The sequence below is a fragment of the Ranitomeya variabilis genome, chromosome 2, assembly GCF_051348905.1.
Source record: "Ranitomeya variabilis isolate aRanVar5 chromosome 2, aRanVar5.hap1, whole genome shotgun sequence".
NCBI classification, from domain to species: domain Eukaryota; kingdom Metazoa; phylum Chordata; class Amphibia; order Anura; family Dendrobatidae; genus Ranitomeya; species Ranitomeya variabilis.
In genome coordinates, this window is record NC_135233.1 from 467712332 (window position 1) to 467730019 (window position 17688).

The 17688-nt window shown below is 42.9% G+C and overlaps 1 protein-coding gene across 12 annotated transcripts in view; it reads right to left on the reverse strand.

Moving 5' to 3' along the window:
* The window catches only part of MARK2 (microtubule affinity regulating kinase 2), a 164552-nt gene extending 149067 nt beyond the window's left edge, over positions 1-15485 (reverse strand). For 6 of the 12 annotated variants that reach the window (XM_077287639.1, XM_077287637.1, XM_077287635.1 and 3 more), the window contains exon 1: positions 6183-7006. In XM_077287639.1, coding sequence (XP_077143754.1) covers positions 6183-6233 — 51 coding nt within the window. In that variant the 5' untranslated portion in view covers positions 6234-7006. Of the gene's footprint in view, positions 1-6182; positions 7007-10536; positions 10670-15409 lie in introns of those variants that run through there. The other 6 variants (XM_077287631.1, XM_077287625.1, XM_077287629.1 and 3 more) reach the window with 6 other exon arrangements.
* Positions 15486-17688: the final 2203 nt, after the last annotated feature.

The following is a 17688-nucleotide window of genomic DNA, read 5'->3' on the forward strand; positions in this document are numbered from 1 at the left end:
TATCAGCTCGGTTATGCCAGGCAGACACTCAGCGATTATGTCGGACAGGTCTGCATAGTGCCCATTGAGAGATTTCTCGCTGGAAAAGGAGAAAACAGAAGCAGTGATAAACCACTTCTGTCTTCACTTCGGGGTCCCCAACTGTTTCTGACACCCGGAGACCCAACATGCTCTTGCTAGATCGCAGAAGGTTTAATCCAGTGTCATAAATTTACAATTTAGATTGTGGGCCCCATCGGGGACAGCAATGATAATGTGTGCAAACTGTAAAGCGCTGCGTAATATGTTAGCGCTATATAAAAATAAAGATTATTATTATTATTATTAATGGCTCAATATTTGAGCCCAGGACTAATAGTTGCAAATTTACGGATCTCTATTGTCATCTGGTTAAAATATGTGACTGATATGTCCACTTAACTAGATCAAACTTAACATCATCTGGATCTAATCTAGAAAATCATATCCAATATTAACGGTGAATGTGTTCATATGAAAGCGACTCAAAAGCTACATTCAGACTGCAAGTGAAATGATCATGATGTACATGCCGACCAACTAAAGTATGACCTATACAGTAGATACATCTGAGCAGTATACTGGTTTCTAGTTTCTACTGCAAAGTCTTGCCTCTTGTGGTATATTTTTCCCCCCCACACACTAGGCATCAATTACATGACAAAAATATAAGCAAGCAACCAACCACCTGATAAGCCGAGTGTGCACTGCAGTGTGAACCAAGGCCTCATTCAGATGTCAGTTTTTCAGGGCTAGAACACGTACCCATTACAGTCTATGGGTATTTTCACGAATAGTTTTTTTTTTGTGGATAGTGATTCACAGACAATAAGACCACGTGCACACACTGCGAATTTTTCCACACTGCGGATTTCCTGTGGAATTACCGCGGATTTATCGCCATATTTTTTGCGGATTTCACCTGCGGTTTTATACCTGCGGATTCCTATTATGGAGCAGGTGTAAACCGCTGCGGAATCCGCACAAAGAATTGACATGCTGCGGAATAAACAACGTTACTTTTCCGCACGTTTTTTTCCGCAGCATGTGCACTGCGGATTTTGCTTTCCATAGGTTTACATGGTACTGTAAACTCAGGGAAAACTGCTGCGAATCTGCAGCGTCAAATCCGCTGCGGATCCGCAGCAAAATCCGCAACGTGTACACATACCCTAAATGGATGAAAATCGGATCTCGTTGATGAAAAATGGTCTGTTTGTTCCTTGTACGTAGCAAAAATAAGAAAGAAAAAAAAAAAAGTCTGTGTGAGGCTTTAGTTATACAAGCACAATTTGCGCAAAAACTTCTACTCCGTGTGAACTTGAAAAAGAAAATATATCCATGATGATGGATAGACTTTCAAGTTCTAATAATATCCCACAATATCAAACAGCAACATCATTATCAATAGACCATTTGTGACATTACATTGAGTATCAACAACTCTGAACACAACAATTAAAGTTCAGAAAAGTACATGCACCTTGCCAGTCTTGTTCTTTCACATTCCAAATATGAGAACTTGTATCTGCAAACATGGCGCATAATTTATACGAGTTGCTGATGCAGCACAGCAATAGGTTCAGTCCATAGTAACAACCACAAATCCTCATCTTCTACCTAGTAATTCGTATTCACTATTTTGCCACCATGATAAGGATTGAAAATATTCAAGAAAAATAAATCCAAAAGATGCTAAAAAAAACAAACAATAGCATTAAGAAAAAAGGTTCATGGTCTTGCAGTATGATTTTTTTTGTCCAACAAACTTCTTTGCTAAGTGATGCATCCTTGTCTGCAGTGCAGTATGTAGGTGCTGATGACAAACAGCCTTATAAAGACAATATTCCTCACAGTCCCAAGCAACGCAAGACTAACAGCCTAACAGGTTTGGCAACATTACCCAAACAATATTTCCTAACACAGAAACTTCTACATAATGATTTCATTTCCATTTAATATATCAAAAAGAGGTGCTAAGAAAAAAAACAAAACAAAAAACAAAAGAGGAGTGACTAAAGGAAAACAAAAGTGTCAAATAGCCTCTACGTCACTAGGAGGTGTAGTCCTGTGCTTGATGATAAAAAAAAAATCCCAATATTTCCCCACAAAGATCACTATTTAATGCACTTCATAATTGCTTAAAAAATACAGATCACATATAAATGCTTTATTATTAGGTTTTTTTCATATTTTGTTCCATATTTTATTGTACACATCCATTTTGTGGTTTGGGTGATTTGTGATTTGCCATAGTATGCGGGGAAGAGAGGGTTAATCTCACAGAATATGGAGTGACAAGTGCTATAGTATACGAGGAAGAGGGGACTAATCTCACAGAATATGGAATGACCAGTGCCATAGTATACGAGGAAGAGGGGGCTAATCTCACAGAATATGGAATGACCAGTGCCATAGTATACGAGGAAGAGGGGGCTAATCTCACAGAATATGGAATGACCAGTGCCATAGTATACGAGGAAGAGGGGGCTAATCTCACAGAATATGGAGTGACAAGTGCCATAGTATGCGGGAAAGAGGGGGCTAATCTCACAGAATATGGAGTGACAAGTGCCATAGTATGCGGGAAAGAGGGGGCTAATCTCACAGAATATGGAGTGACAAGTGCCATAGTATGCGGGAAAGAGGGGGCTAATCTCACAGAATATGGAGTGACAAGTGCCATAGTATGCGGGAAAGAGGGGGCTAATCTCACAGAATATGGAGTGACAAGTGCCATAGTATGCGGGAAAGAGGGGGCTAATCTCACAGAATATGGAGTGACAAGTGCCATAGTATGCGGGAAAGAGGGGGCTAATCTCACAGAATATGGAGTGACAAGTGCCATAGTATGCGGGAAAGAGGGGGCTAATCTCACAGAATATGGAGTGACAAGTGCCATAGTATGTGGGGAAGAGGGGGCTAATCTCACAGAATATGGAGTGACAGCAAGTGCCATAGTATGCGGGGAAGAGGGGGTTACTCTCACAGAATATGGAGTGACAAGTGCTATAGTATACGAGGAAGAGGGGGCTAATCTCACAGAATATGGAGTGACAAGTGCTATAGTATATGAGGAAGAGGGGGCTAATCTCACAGAATATGGAGTGACAAGTGCTATAGTATACGAGGAAGAGGGGGCTAATGACACAGAATATGGAGTGACAAGTGCTATAGTATACGAGGAAGAGGGGGCTAGTCTCACAGAATATGGAGTGACAAGTGCCACAGTATACGAGGAAGAGTGGACTAATCTCACAGAATATGGAGTGACAAGTGCTATAGTATACGAGGAAGAGGGGGCTAATGACACAGAATATGGAGTGACAAGTGCTATAGTATACGAGGAAGAGGGGGCTAGTCTCACAGAATATGGAGTGACAAGTGCCACAGTATACGAGGAAGAGTGGACTAATCTCACAGAATATGGAGTGACAAGTGCTATAGTATACGAGGAAGAGGGGGCTAATGACACAGAATATGGAGTGACAAGTGCTACAGTATACGAGGAAGAGGGGGCTAATCTCACAGAATATGGAGTGACAAGTGCCATAGTATACGAGAAAGAGGGGACTAATCTCATAGAATATGGAGTGACAAGTGCCATAGTATACGAGGAAGAGGGGGCTAATCTCACAGAATATGAAGTGACAAGTGCTATAGTATACGAGGAAGAGGGGGCTAATCTCACAGAATATGGAGTGACAAGTGCCATAGTATACGAGGAAGAGGGGACTAATCTCATAGAATATGGAGTGATAAGTGCTATAGTATACGAGGAAGAGGGGGCTAATCTCACAGAATATGAAGTGACAAGTGCCATAGTATACGAGAAAGAGGGGACTAATCTCACAGAATATGGAGTGACAAGTGCCATAGTATACGAGAAAGAGGGGACTAATCTCACAGAATATGGAGTGACAAGTGCCATAGTAATTAGAGTAGGGGAGGGAACCTAATCTCACAGATTACAGAGTGACCAGTACCTTAGTAAAACGGGGGGGGGGATAATATCTCAGAATACGGAGTCACCAGTACCATAGTAAACAAGGGGAGGGGCTAATCTCCCAGAACAGAGTGTGCAATGCTGTAGCACAAAAAGGATGCAGGGGCCTAATCTCACAGACTACGAGGTGCCCAGTACCATAGCAATAAGGGGGGGGGGGGGTTAACCTCACAGAATTCTGGGTGACCAGTACCATAGTAATTAGGGAGGGGGTAACCCCACAGAATACGGGTTGACCAGTGCCATAGTAATTAGGGAGGGGGTAACCCCCACAGAATACCGGGTGACCAGTACCATAATAATTAGTGAGGGAGGGTGGTAATCTCACAGAATACAGGGTGACCAGTGCCATAGTAATCAGAGAGGGGGTGGTAATCTCACAGAGTACAGGGTAACCAGTCCCATAGTAATCAGAGAGGGGGGTAATCTCACAGAATACAGGTTGACCAGTGTCACAGTAATCAGAGAGGGAGATGTAATCTCACAGAATAAGGGGTGACCAGTGCCATAGTAATCAGAGGGGTGGTGGTAATCTCACAGAATACGGGGTGACCAGTGCCATAGTAATCAGAGGGGGGTGGTAATCTCACAGAATACGGGGTGACCAGTCCCATAGTAATCAGAGAGAGGGGTAATCTCACAGAATAAGGGGTGACCAGTGCCATAGTAATCAGAGGGGTGGGGGTAATCTCACAGAATACGGGGTGACCAGTGCCATAGTAATCAGAGAGGGGGTGGTAATCTCACAGAATACAGGGTGACCAGTGCCATAGTAATCAGAGAGAGGGGTAATCTCACAGAATAAGGGGTGACCAGTGCCATAGTAATCAGAGGGGGGGTGGTAATCTCACAGAATACAGGGTGGCCAGTGTCACAGTAATCAGAGAGGGGGGGGGTAATCTCACAGAATAAGGGGTGACCAGCGCCATAGTAATCAGAGGGGTGGTGGTAATCTCACAGAATACGGGGTGACCAGTGTCACAGTAAACAGAGAGGGGGATGTAATCTCACAGAATAAGGGGTGACCAGCGCCATAGTAATCAGAGGGGTGGTGGTAATCTCACAGAATACGGGGTGACCAGTGCCATAGTAATCAGAGGGGTGGTGGTAATCTCACAGAATATGGGGTGACCAGTGCCATAGTAATTTGAGGGGGGTGGTAATCTCACAGAATACGGGCTGACCAGTGCCATAGTAATCAGAGGGGGGTGGTAATCTCACAAAATACAGGGTGACCAGTGTCATAGTAATCAGAGAGGGGGGGTAATCTCACAGAATACAGGGTGACCAGTGCCATAGTAATCAGAGAGTGGGTGGTAATCTCACAGAATATGGGGTGACCAGTGCCATAGTAATCAGAGGGGTGGTGGTAATCTCACAGAATACGGGCTAACCAGTGTCACAGTAAACAGAGAGGGGGGGGGGGGGGTAATCTCACAGAATACAGGGTGACCAGTGTCACAGTAATCAGAGACGGGGATGTAATCTCACAGAATAAGGGGTGACCAGTGCCATAGTAATCAGAGAGGGGTGGTAATCTCACAGAATATGGGCTGACCAGTGCCATAGTAATCAGAGGGGTGGTGGTAATCTCACAGAATACGGGCTGACCAGTGCCATAGTAATCAGAGAGGGGGGGGGGGTAATCTCACAGAATAAGGGGTGACCAGTGCCATAGTAATCAGAGAGGGATGGTAATCTCACAGAATACGGGCTGACCAGTGCCATAGTAATCAGAGGGGGGTGGTAATCTCACAGAATACGGGCTGACCAGTGCCATAGTAATCAGAGGGGGGTGGTAATCTCACAGAATACGGGCTGACCAGTGCCATAGTAATCAGAGGGGGGTGGTAATCTCACAGAATACGGGCTGACCAGTGCCATAGTAATCAGAGGGGGGTGGTAATCTCACAGAATACGGGCTGACCAGTGCCATAGTAATCAGAGGGGGGTGGTAATCTCACAGAATACGGGCTGACCAGTGCCATAGTAATCAGAGAGGGGGTAATCTCATAGTAAACAATGGTTACAAAGTGTCTGTACACATAAACATCTGGCTTACTGACATAATCCTTCTTGTCTCACAGCCACCACATCCATCAGACCCCGTGGAGACACAGACACGCAGCATTAGCGGGCTCTCGCCGCGTGGACTCACCTGGTCGGCATCACGCTCATTGACGGTGGGTAGTGGGGTCCGAGTGGACATTGTACTTAGTTATAGATCCGCTTTAAGAACAGCATTGGACAGGAGGAGATGAGAGGCCGTGGCAGATCAGAGGTGGGCGCTGTGATGGTGTTACAGAAGTATGGGGTGGGCGACAATTTTTGGTTTTATTAGTGGACACACAGGGAGGATTATTATATTACAGGAGACCCCTGTGGTCTCATTCATACATTATAAAGGACAGAGGGGTCTTTCTGAATCAGTACATGGCACTGCCCTGGTGATAGTGGTGGGCAGTAGGGGACCCTGATTAGGCCCAGGCCAGTGAATGGCGCACTAATGCAGGACACTACACTGTGAGGGGCGCACAGGTGACCCCTGGTGGACAGGGCAGGTGTCACCGTCCCACACCCTCAGGTGAGCCGCACACATGCGCACTACCGGTCCTCCTGTAAGTATGTCTTCCTGACAGCAGAGCCAGCAGCAACACGCCCACTTCACCTACGGAGTTACTGAGTAATGGAAGCCGCTGGGCCGCCGGACCGCACCAAAGGTGTCAGTCAGATTGTGTGTGAGGCGGGGGCGGGAGAGGAAAGTAATGGTGAGGAGGAGGGGGGGGTGACACAGGTAGATTCTCCCGCCCAGGTCTGGCGCCTCCCCCTTCCCCCCCAGTGCGCGCTGTTGATCTCCCGCTCGCTTGCTCCAGGTGTGTCCCCGCTCTCGCAGCTCTCTATGGAGGGAGGAGGGGGGGAGGGGCGCGCACGCATGCACGCACGACTCCGGAGTCACCTGACTCGAGCGCGCGATGCTTCCTGCGCGTAGGGGGCTGCGCGCGCATACCCGGACCTGTCCTCAGCTGCTGCACACAGCCACACACACACAGGCCGTTCACTACGCATGCGCTACCAAGGATGTCATTACACCGACACGAACAATAGATGGCGCTAATACTGAAAAGTGTCAGAAGCCGCTCACGCTCAGGATTCCCCGTGGTTTTCAGTCCCAGTGCACACTGCGCATTTCGCTTGGTAGAAAAACTCAATAACATAACCTTCATGTGAAAACGATCTGTATGGACTTATATAAAGGACACATACTTTTTACCATTTTTTTTTTCTTACTAGAGCCAAAACTTTTTTTTTTTTTTACTTTTTCGTCCCCGTAGACTGATGAGTTCTAGTCCCATGTACCCATTAAATGCCTTTTGGCTGTTCGCACGTCCAGGGATTTCTTTTGCAGACCGCTTGGTTACGAAGACTTGTCTGTTTTCGATCCGAGTCGCACATTTATAGTTACAGTGGGGAAAAGAAATATTTGATATTCTGCCGATTTTGGATATTTTCCCACATATAAAATATGGAGAGATCTGTAATTTTTAGCATAGGTACACGTCACCTGTGAGAGACAATCTAAAAATACAAACCAGAAAATCACATTGTAGGATTTTACATCATTTGCATTTTATTGCATGAAATAAGTATTTGATAGAACAGAAAAACAGAATGTAATATTTGGAGCAGTAACCTTTGTCTGTAATTACAGAGGTCAGACGTTTCACGTAGTTTGCACACATTGCAGCAGGGATTTTGGCCCCCTCCTCCATACAGATCTTCTCCAGATCTTTTATATTTCGGGGCAGTCACTGGGAAACATTGAGTTCCAGCTCCCTCCAAAGATTTTCTATTGGGTTTAGGTCTGGAGACTGGCTAGGCCACTCCAGGACCTGGAAATGCTTCTTACAGAGCCACTGCTTAGTTGCCCGGGCTGTGTGCTTTGGATCATTGTCATACGGGAAGACCCAACCATGACCCATCTTCAGTGCTCTGACTGATGGAAGGAGGTTGGGGAACCTTGGTGACCTGCAAGATTTTAATCCCTGTTGGCGTAGTGTGTTACTAACAGTAATGTTTGAGACTCTGGTCCCAGATCTCTTCAGGTCATTGACCAGGTCCTCCTGTGTAGTTCTGAGCTGATTCCTGACCTTTCTCAGAATCCTCCTTACCCTACGAGGCAAGATCTTGCATGGAGCCCCAGACCGAGGAAGATTGACAGTCATCTCATCTTTCTTCCATCTTCTAATAAGTGTGGCAACAGTTGTTACCTTCTCACCAAGCTGCTTGCCTATTGTCCTGTAACCGATCCCAGCCTTGCGCAGATCTACAATTTTGTCCTTGGCATCCTTAGACAGCTCTTTGGTCTTGGCCATGATGGAGAGGTTGGAGTGTGATTGAGTGTGTGGAGAGATGTCTTTTATACAGGTAACGAAGTCAAACTGTTGCAATTAATCCAGCTAATGAGTGCATAGTAGGGGAGCTTATTAAAAAAAACAGGTCAATCAATCAAATACTTATTTCATGCAAAAAAAATGCAATTTAATTATTTAAAAATCCTACAATGTGATTTTCTACTTTATATTTTTAAATTCTGTCTCTCACAGGTGAAGTGTACCTACGACAGAAATTACAGCCCTCTCTATTCTTTTCAGGTGGGAAAACTTGCAACGTCGGCAGTGTATTAAATATTTATTTTCCCCACTATAAGCGAGGCCTTAAAGGTGTTGTCCAGGCTTGGGGTACAAGTCTGCAGTCGCATATAGTGATCCCTCACGGTGCGCACAGTGCACGCTGTTAGGATTCTCCAGCTCTGGGAGCAGGTGGTTATATAAATGTAAGTATGTGATTTGCATACTTCCAGACACTTTTCGAGTAGACATGTCCAACCTCACCGCTCAATTCGCTTGCATTGACCGAGGCAGCGTACGTCTATTCGGCATGTGATCATGTGTATGCAAATCATATACTTGTGGTCACGTGCCCGCCACTCCCAGAGCGGGAGATTCTTGACAGCATGCAATGTGCATGCTGTGAGGATTCACTCTATGTGACTGCAGACTTGTACCCCAAGCCTCGACAACCCCTTTAAACTATGAGGGTAAGGCCGGGATCACACATACGCGAGATACGGCCGAGTCTAGCGGGTGAAAACCCAGCTCTGGCGCCGGCACTCCGGAGCTGAGCGTGCAGCCGCACAGCAATACATGGAGCTGCACGCTCGGCTCCGGAGTGCGGGCACCAGAGCTGGGTTTTCACCTGCGAGACTCGGCCGTATCTCGCGTATGTGTGACTCCGGCCTTAGATGGAGAGTTATCCAGCACCAAAGAATCTAGATTTTGATACCTTACAAAAGCTATGTTTACAAGAGGAAAAATTACTACCTGCAAACCTGAAATTTGGATTCCTGTTGTAAATGTCGCAGTGGAATTCTTCAAATTAGCCCAATTGTTATTTAACAGGACTTACATGCACCTTTTCTGAGTGGAAGCAATTGCAATAATCACCATTACGTGGATTTAAAAATATGCAGAAATTTTATCATTCAACGCAGATTTTTTTGCCCTATCGACAGATCAATTCCTTCTCTTCCGCTCAACTCTGTCAAAAGGGGGATATCACTGGTGACATCATGTTGATTGACAACCGGTTCAACCTGACGCAGCAGGGAGCCAGCTATCAGTCAACATGATGTCGGCAGTGACGCCCCGCCGACAGAACTGAGCGGAAGAGAAGGAACTGATCTGTCGACATGAAGTCACAGGAAGCAGGAGAATCGCTGGCAGGAGCTGTCTGGGACCGCACTGAGCCAGGAGATATTTGCAGAAAAGGTAGATATATTAAGCAAATACCTGCTGATAAGTTTTTTAGCCCAGTTGAAAAAAACTTATGTCCTGAATAACCTGTCAAACCCCGCCTGATCCAAGCACAAGACTCCATTTAAAAAAAAAAAAAAAAAAAACTGGATCAATTGCAACCGGAGCAAAAAGGGATGCAAAATGGAAACCATCCGTTATGATCCATGTTAAAAAGTAATAATCTAGTTACTGTTTTTTATGGCTGGATAAAAACATTGTGCTGAGTTTGTTTTATTGACCCAGCTAAAAAAAAAAAAAAGATAGCAGGCGGAATGGAAGCAAACAGAAGACATTTTATGACAATCCCTTCCCATTTAAATGAGTGGATCCAATACTGGACCAAAAATGTGAAAAACTGCTGGATATGTGAATAGAGACTTAGGCACCAGGCAGTAGTTAGATGTATCCATACAGCAAGTAAACCATCATTAAAGTCTACTACAACACATTGTCTATAAACTAAAGTCTCCATATAGTCGGTACATCTCTAGCCAATATGTTCCATCTATCCATCATACATTCATATTATATTTTTTGGTATCTCCACATTACTAATGGACAAAAGTACTCTAATAAGTTGTAAAAAGTCTTATACTTTACCATACAGTATTTGCAGTCTTTATCTTAGAAGACCCCTTTCTTGTTTTCTTAACTCACCTCATAGAGATCCGCCGGTGACCCCATACAGATGCATGCCAGGCACCTATTTCTGGGGACGTGAAACCATCTACTTTGGTACATGATGACTCCTGTGTGTTTCTGTCTCAGACTTCCAAAAAGACTGTGGTGTCTAGAGGAGATGGAAGATGATCACATGCACAAGCCAGGACTGGCAGATGAGCACATTTACATGTATGCATGACAATTAACTGATGTCATCATTTTATTATCTAAAGGTATTTTACACATCTGTAAGCTATGTCACATTCCCGGTACACATGGCTATGACTATGGTATAATGCTGTTAGTATGCCTGGCAGCAATGGCTAGTTTTTATTATTTATTATATTACTATGCATCATGGCAGAAGCAACAGTGTGACTTAACAGTAGGTATCTGAAACAATGTAGCAGTCATAAGATACTTGTTACATTTGGAAACAGCTATCAGACGTAGGAAGTGCAGTGCTTCTTATCTATGAGCGTGGTCTCGACACATTACTATGGGGCATTTCGAGGATATGTCTGTTCTTGTTTTTCGTGGAATAGAAAGGGTGGACAAACCCATATGGGAAGACAGTTATAGACCAACATTATTGGATCGTCAAGCAAAACATTAATATGTATAAGGTGTTTGTTTGTTGTTAATTAAGCAATTTTTATGATGACATAAAAATCGTTTGTCGGCAGCTCGTCCCGTCATGTAAGTAATGGATATGCTGCCAAAAATAATGTCAAATGTATGGAAGTGAGTGACACAAATGATCGTTTGATAGGAGAAAAAATGATTGCAACCTGTCAATTATCGTAAACAGTCACTGTTCAACTTGCTACATTGACTATTGAGAGACCCCTATGCTCGTGTTAGGGTATGTGCGCAAACAGGTTTCTTTTTTAGACAGTCAAAAATGAGTTATTCAAGCACAAACTGCTATAGGAAAATGCTCCTATGTGGATTTTTCTAGGTGTTTTTTTTTTTTTGCCTGAAATGTTTTTTCTTTGTTTGTTTTCGTTGGCATTCTCTGTAAATATTTTGGAAATGTTTTCTTTTTAGTGATTACTTTTTTGTGGGCGATTTTCTCACTTCTATAAAGCCCTTTTTGCAATGAATTAAACACTAAACATGTAATGTAGTCTTCCCGTTGACTTCTATTGAAAAGTACGGAGTGACTTCATAGCAGAAAATGAAAAATTGACAAGTCAATTAATTTAAACAGTTGGTATTTTTGAAAACCTGAAGCTAGTTAACAACAATCTAAAAAAAATAATGTTCCCCCAACTCCAGTCTTCAAGAGCCACCAAAATATCAGGTTTTCAAGATTTACATAGTATAGCACAAGTGATAATTCAATCAATACAAAGAAATACTGAAAACAAGATCTGTTGTTGGCTCTGGAGGACTGGAGTTGGGGAACACTGATCTAAAAACTGAATGTCAAGTCATTTTTCACTAGAAAGTAATAGGAAAAGTCTTTCAAGTGTTTTTGTTATTTTTCATGTGTTGTTTGCAGTGAATTTGCTCCAAAAGACTCCGCAAAAAACTGTGTGCACATGTCCTAAACAGTGTTTCTCAACTCCAGCCCTCAAGAGCCACCAACAGGTCAAGTTTTCAGGATATCCTTAGTATTGTACAGATGATAATGTCATCACCTACTCAAGCAGAAATTCCTTTACCTATGCAATACTAAGGACATCCTGAAAACGTGACCTGTTGGCGGCTATTGAGGACTGGAGTTGAGAAACACTGTTCTAAAGAGACAGAGGAACACTATTGTCTTATCCGATGGCCAAATTTATTTAGGTGAGGATGAATGATAACTGCTCACCTTATAGGGTTACTTAACCCACAACTGAGGAATCAGGGATTGAAAGCTGCTGCAGTACCCTAAGGTCGGGAGATCCCGCTGTCTAAAGTAAGTAGTAGGAGGATAGAAATGCAGAAGACCTAGTAGAGGCTTGACTATTTGGTTTATTCTCAACACGTTTTGAAGTTGGACCAACTTCTCCATCAAAGAGAACCACAATATTTTTTTACTCCTGATGAAGTTGGACCAACTTCAAAACATGTTGAGGATAAACCGCATGGTCAATCCTGTCCTGCGTTTTCTGGATTTCTTCATCTTCCACTTCAGCAGTGCAGACTACCATTTCTATTCTTCTACTACTCACATGTCCTAAAGGGAATCTAAAGCTGGATATAGCCGTCAGATGAACGTTATAACGTTCAGGAGAAAACCATCTCTCCAAAGTCCCTCATACACGTCAGTGCTCAACTTGGCCGAACATTCAAGTGTTTACAATAGGAAGAGAAGACGCTCTCAGACACCCCTATCCGTAGCGAAGCTTCCTTGAAAAGAAAAGGATCGGACAAAAAACTCTTAACTTCCCGATCTGTTGGCAGAGAGTAGGGAGGCCCCACCAGTCCCACCGAAATCGGTGGATTCGGCTGACTTTCATCTAGGTGTGAGAGGACCTTTAGAGTAGATAAGGGTTAGTTCTCAGAAGACCTTTGTAAGTAGAAAATATTATAACTTAAACGTAATCAAAAACCCCAGAATGCCATCCTGAAATAATGTAAAATGACGAGTAATTACATTTAGACAGATAAGTAATATAATAGAGTAAATTCTTAGATCTAAAATTCAGAAATAGCTGCTGGAAGCTGTAAATTATTTTCAGCATTGAGGACAGGAGTTTCTTCAGGGTCCTGTACAGATCACACAGAGAGACAGTTTAATGAAAACTCTCCTTTTTGCCCATAGCAATCAATCACAGGACAGCTTTCAATTTTGTTTTCACATCTGATTAACCTCTTAACAACCAAGGGGATTTTTCATTTTTGCGTTTTTGTTTCCTCCCTTTTGTAGCAATAGCTATAACTTTTTATTTTTTTTTTTACCATAGACAGACATATGAGAGCTTTTTTTTTTTTTTTACACAAGTTGTAGTTTTGAATGGCACCATTAATTTTACTATACAATGTGTGGGAAAATAGAGAAAAAAATTCCAAGTTTGGTTCATTTATGGAAAAAAAAGAAACCTACACTTTGACCATTGTTTTTCTTTAGGTTTTGGAGTTAATTCAGCAGTAAAACAAAGAATTGTCAAAATGATTCTCCAGCTCAGAATGATTACTGCGGTGATACTGAACTTGTCCTTTTTTTTTCATTTTTCTAGTGGTGAAAAAAATCTGAAATTAAAAAAAAAACGAAAAAAAAAAACTTTATCACCGCATTCTGTGACACGTAACTTTTTTATTTTTCCCTCGATTGTGCTGTGTGTGGGCTCATTTTTGGCATATGGGACTGATCATTTTATTGACACCATTTTGGGGTAAATGTGGACTTTTCATTCCTTTTTATTGCATATTTTTGGGTGTTTAACATACGGTTTAAATAATTGCTAATTTTGATAGTTCAGACTTTTTTGTTTTGTTTTTTATTTTATTTTTTAAAGGGGAAAAAGGTGCGATTTAAACTTTTAGATATACAGTACAGACCAAAAATTTAGACACACCTTCTCATTTAAAGATTTTTCTGTATTTTCATGACTATAAAAATTGTAAATTCACACTGAAGGCATCACAACTATGAATTAACACATGTGGAATTATATACTTAACAAAAAAGTGTGAAACAACTGAAAGTATGTCTTATATTCTAGGAATGTACAATTTTCATAGTCATGAAAATACAGAAAAATCTTTAAATGAGGTGTGTCCAAACTTTTGGTCTGTACTGTATGTTTTTACCTTACCTTTTTAGTCCCCTTGGGGGACTTGAATCTGTGATCATTTAATTGCTTGTACTGTATACTGTACTCTATTACCAGTATTGTACTGTATATTTATTTCATTATTTGGGCTTTTCAGCTTTTTTTTGTTTTTTTTTGTTTGATACTTTGCTTAGTAACCTATGACAAATGAAAATGTACGGTATAGACTGTTGACCAGTTAGGAAAGGAAGCCTGAGCTCTGACAACTACGATTTTACTGTTAGCTTTGATAAACCTGTCTCATGTGTACCCGAAAAATAACATGGAGCCTCCTTCGCCTGGTGTCCAAAGGACCTGCTGCTCCAAGCACAGGTAAGGCGTTCACTGTTATATTATACGGTACTCCCCCTACAGATGAAATCGGGGTATGGAAACATCAAGCATATTTAAATAATTTTTTTATGAGTTTTTTTTATGCTGTATATTTCTATGTTATTTAATGGGTGAAGAAAATCTGCAACTTCAAAAACTTGCCAAAAGCTCATAGTGGGAACGTAGCCTAATTTAACACCTAAACCTTTAGTTAATAGGAAAATAAGCTGCTCCTAGAGTTTACTTCCCTCTCCGCATTGTAAGTGCTTGGGCCAGATCGAGTCTGCCTGTGTATGGAGAAGCAGAGTATCCCAGAGCAATCAACCAATCCGAGCCCAGCTTTCATTCCTTCAGATGCTCTGGAAAAATGAGAGCTCTGCTGTGATTGGTCGCTATGGGCAACAAGGTCAGTTTTTCTGTTACACAGCGCATGATAGCCACTGTTACACTGCTGAAATATTTCTAGTTACCCCTTTAAAATACCGGGATATTAAAAAAATGAGGCTTTTCTGCTCTTTTCTTCAAGCTCCCTAAACTGCAATAATCCCTCTAAAGTAACCCCTTCAGATCCTCACTAGCTAACTTCTTACATTTTCTAGCTCCAGCTCCTCCATAATTGTGTGGATCTGCTCAGTGACAAGTGGGCGGTCCTTCAGTGCTGCCCATGTGACCACTGTAAACTACATTTCCCACAAGCACCTGCTTCCTCTCCACACTCCTGCTCTCTCCATGCACAGATAACATTAGCTACTACTTGTCTGTCCCTACAAATCCCAACCTTTCACCTTCTAATCCTCTGTCCTCCAATTCTGTGTGTATTTCCCCTATATTTCATCTGCGGCCTCCAAAACCTGTTTGTGTTGCCCATAGCAACCAATCACAGCGCAGCTTTCATTTTACCAGAGCTGTTAAAATAATGAAAGCTGAGCTCTGATTGGTTGCTGAGGACAACAAAGCCAGTTGCATCTTCAGACCGTAGAGATAGAGGCCCAGTTGTATTTATAGAAAGGAGGCGGCCATTATGTCACATATGGACAGAAACATTCACGCTTGTCTGAGAAAAACCATTCTCGTCTGGCACTTCTGCTCTTGCTCTGCTTTGTCACACAGCCGAGCCGCGCGGTCAGAGAGGAGGAGGAGGGCTTTTCCTCACAATGTCAGTGCCCACTCTGTGCAGTGAGGACAGTGTAATCACACACGCGCGGTTTCATTACAATGCAAGGCCGGTTTCACACGTCCTGATACTTCCGGTACCGGAAAAAATGGTACCGGAAATGTCAGTGTGGGTAATATTTGTGGCACATGTGTCTCAACCGTGTCCCGCATCAATACCTCATAGACGGGCAACAGGGAAGAAGCGGTACAGTAAGCGCTGTTCCTCGGCGCTGGGTTCTGAAGATGGCTCTCATAATTCTCCCCTGCTCTGCCACCTGCACTATAAATAAATAAATGAAGAAAAAAAACGGCATGAGTTCCCCTGTATTGAATATAACCACCAGGCAAAACTCACAGCTAGGGGCTGCAACTCTCAGCTGTTACCTTCAGCAAGGCTTGTTATCAAAAATAGAGGGGTCCCCTCCTTCATTTTTCACAACCAGCCTTGCTAAAGCTGACAGCTGAGGGTTGCAGCCCCCAGCTGTGTGTGACAGAGCACTTACCAAGTCTCTGACTCTCCAGCGTGTTGTCCTGCCTATTGCCAGCCTCTTTTGCTTGATAGACAAGGAAATTAGGCAGTGAGCTAACATAACAGTCAGTGAGTTATAAATCAAGCTTGATGGGTGGAAAATCAACCTTGGGAGGCAAAAGATCGGGAAGTGCTCTGTCATGCCCAGAGCACTTATTGCCTTATTGGCTGATTTCTCGGGAATGCAGCAACCGATAGAATATATAAAGGTGTTGATGGATTTAGCATCCAAAGACCTGCATGCCCATACATATATGATTTAAAGGGGATGATGGGGGGTTGGGGAGTTAGATCTCTCTGACAAACTCCCTTTGAGTTAACTGTGGATTGTTCTCTCTTCAGATCTTCTCTAGAGGACCTTTCGTCTCCGATATTGCAGTTTTGCATGGACAATAAGTAATGCTGAATTTCCCCTACAGTGGCACAGCAGGGAAAATTAACACTTGCTGCCAGGATTTCCCACAAATAACAGCAAATTTCTGGCATCCCAGCAGGGAACGTCTATACAATCAGCTTATTTTCAAGGGACTCCTATAACAAGCAAGGGTTTTTCATGGATTGCTCCTTGTCGATATTAGGATCTTGGATTTTTAAAACTACACTCAAGAATTATTGGAATCATACTTGTTCTTGGTTTTATTTGAATACATTAAATTTACATCAGAGAATAATGCTTTTTTGTAATGAGTATTAAAGACAAATACATGCTACATAAGGTTCATCTTATGGTTTAGCACTGGTTTTGTCCTATCTTTTATATTGTAAAGAGGGACTAATGTACTGTAATTAGTCCAAACAATCACATACAGGCATATAATTAATGGTATGACTAACAACAGCAGGCAAGAAAGATACTGAAGAGGAGCGAGAGCAAATACTATTCTAGCCGATGCAAAAAAAACAAACAAAAGCTGACAGCCCCATCATGGAGATGAGTAAGGGTACCGTCACACAGTACCATTTTGATCGCTACGACGGTACGATTCGTGACGTTCTAGCGATATCGTTACGATATCGCAGTGTCTGACACGCAGCAGCGATCAGGGATCCTGCTGAGAATCGTACGTCGTAGCAGATTGTTTGGAACTTTCTTTCGTCGCTTGATCACCCGCTGACATCGCCGGATCGTTGTGTGTGACAGCGATCCAGCGATGTGTTCGCTTGTAACCAGGGTAAACATCGGGTAACTAAGCGCAGGGCCGCGCTTAGTAACCCGATGTTTACCCTGGTTACCAGCGTAAACGTAAAAAAAAAAAAACCGTACATACTTACATTCCGGTGTCTGTCCTCCGGCGTCTCAGCTTCTCTGCAGTGTGAGCGCCGGCCAGCCGGAAAGCGAGCACAGCGGTGACGTCTGACGTTACCGCTCTGCTTTCCGGC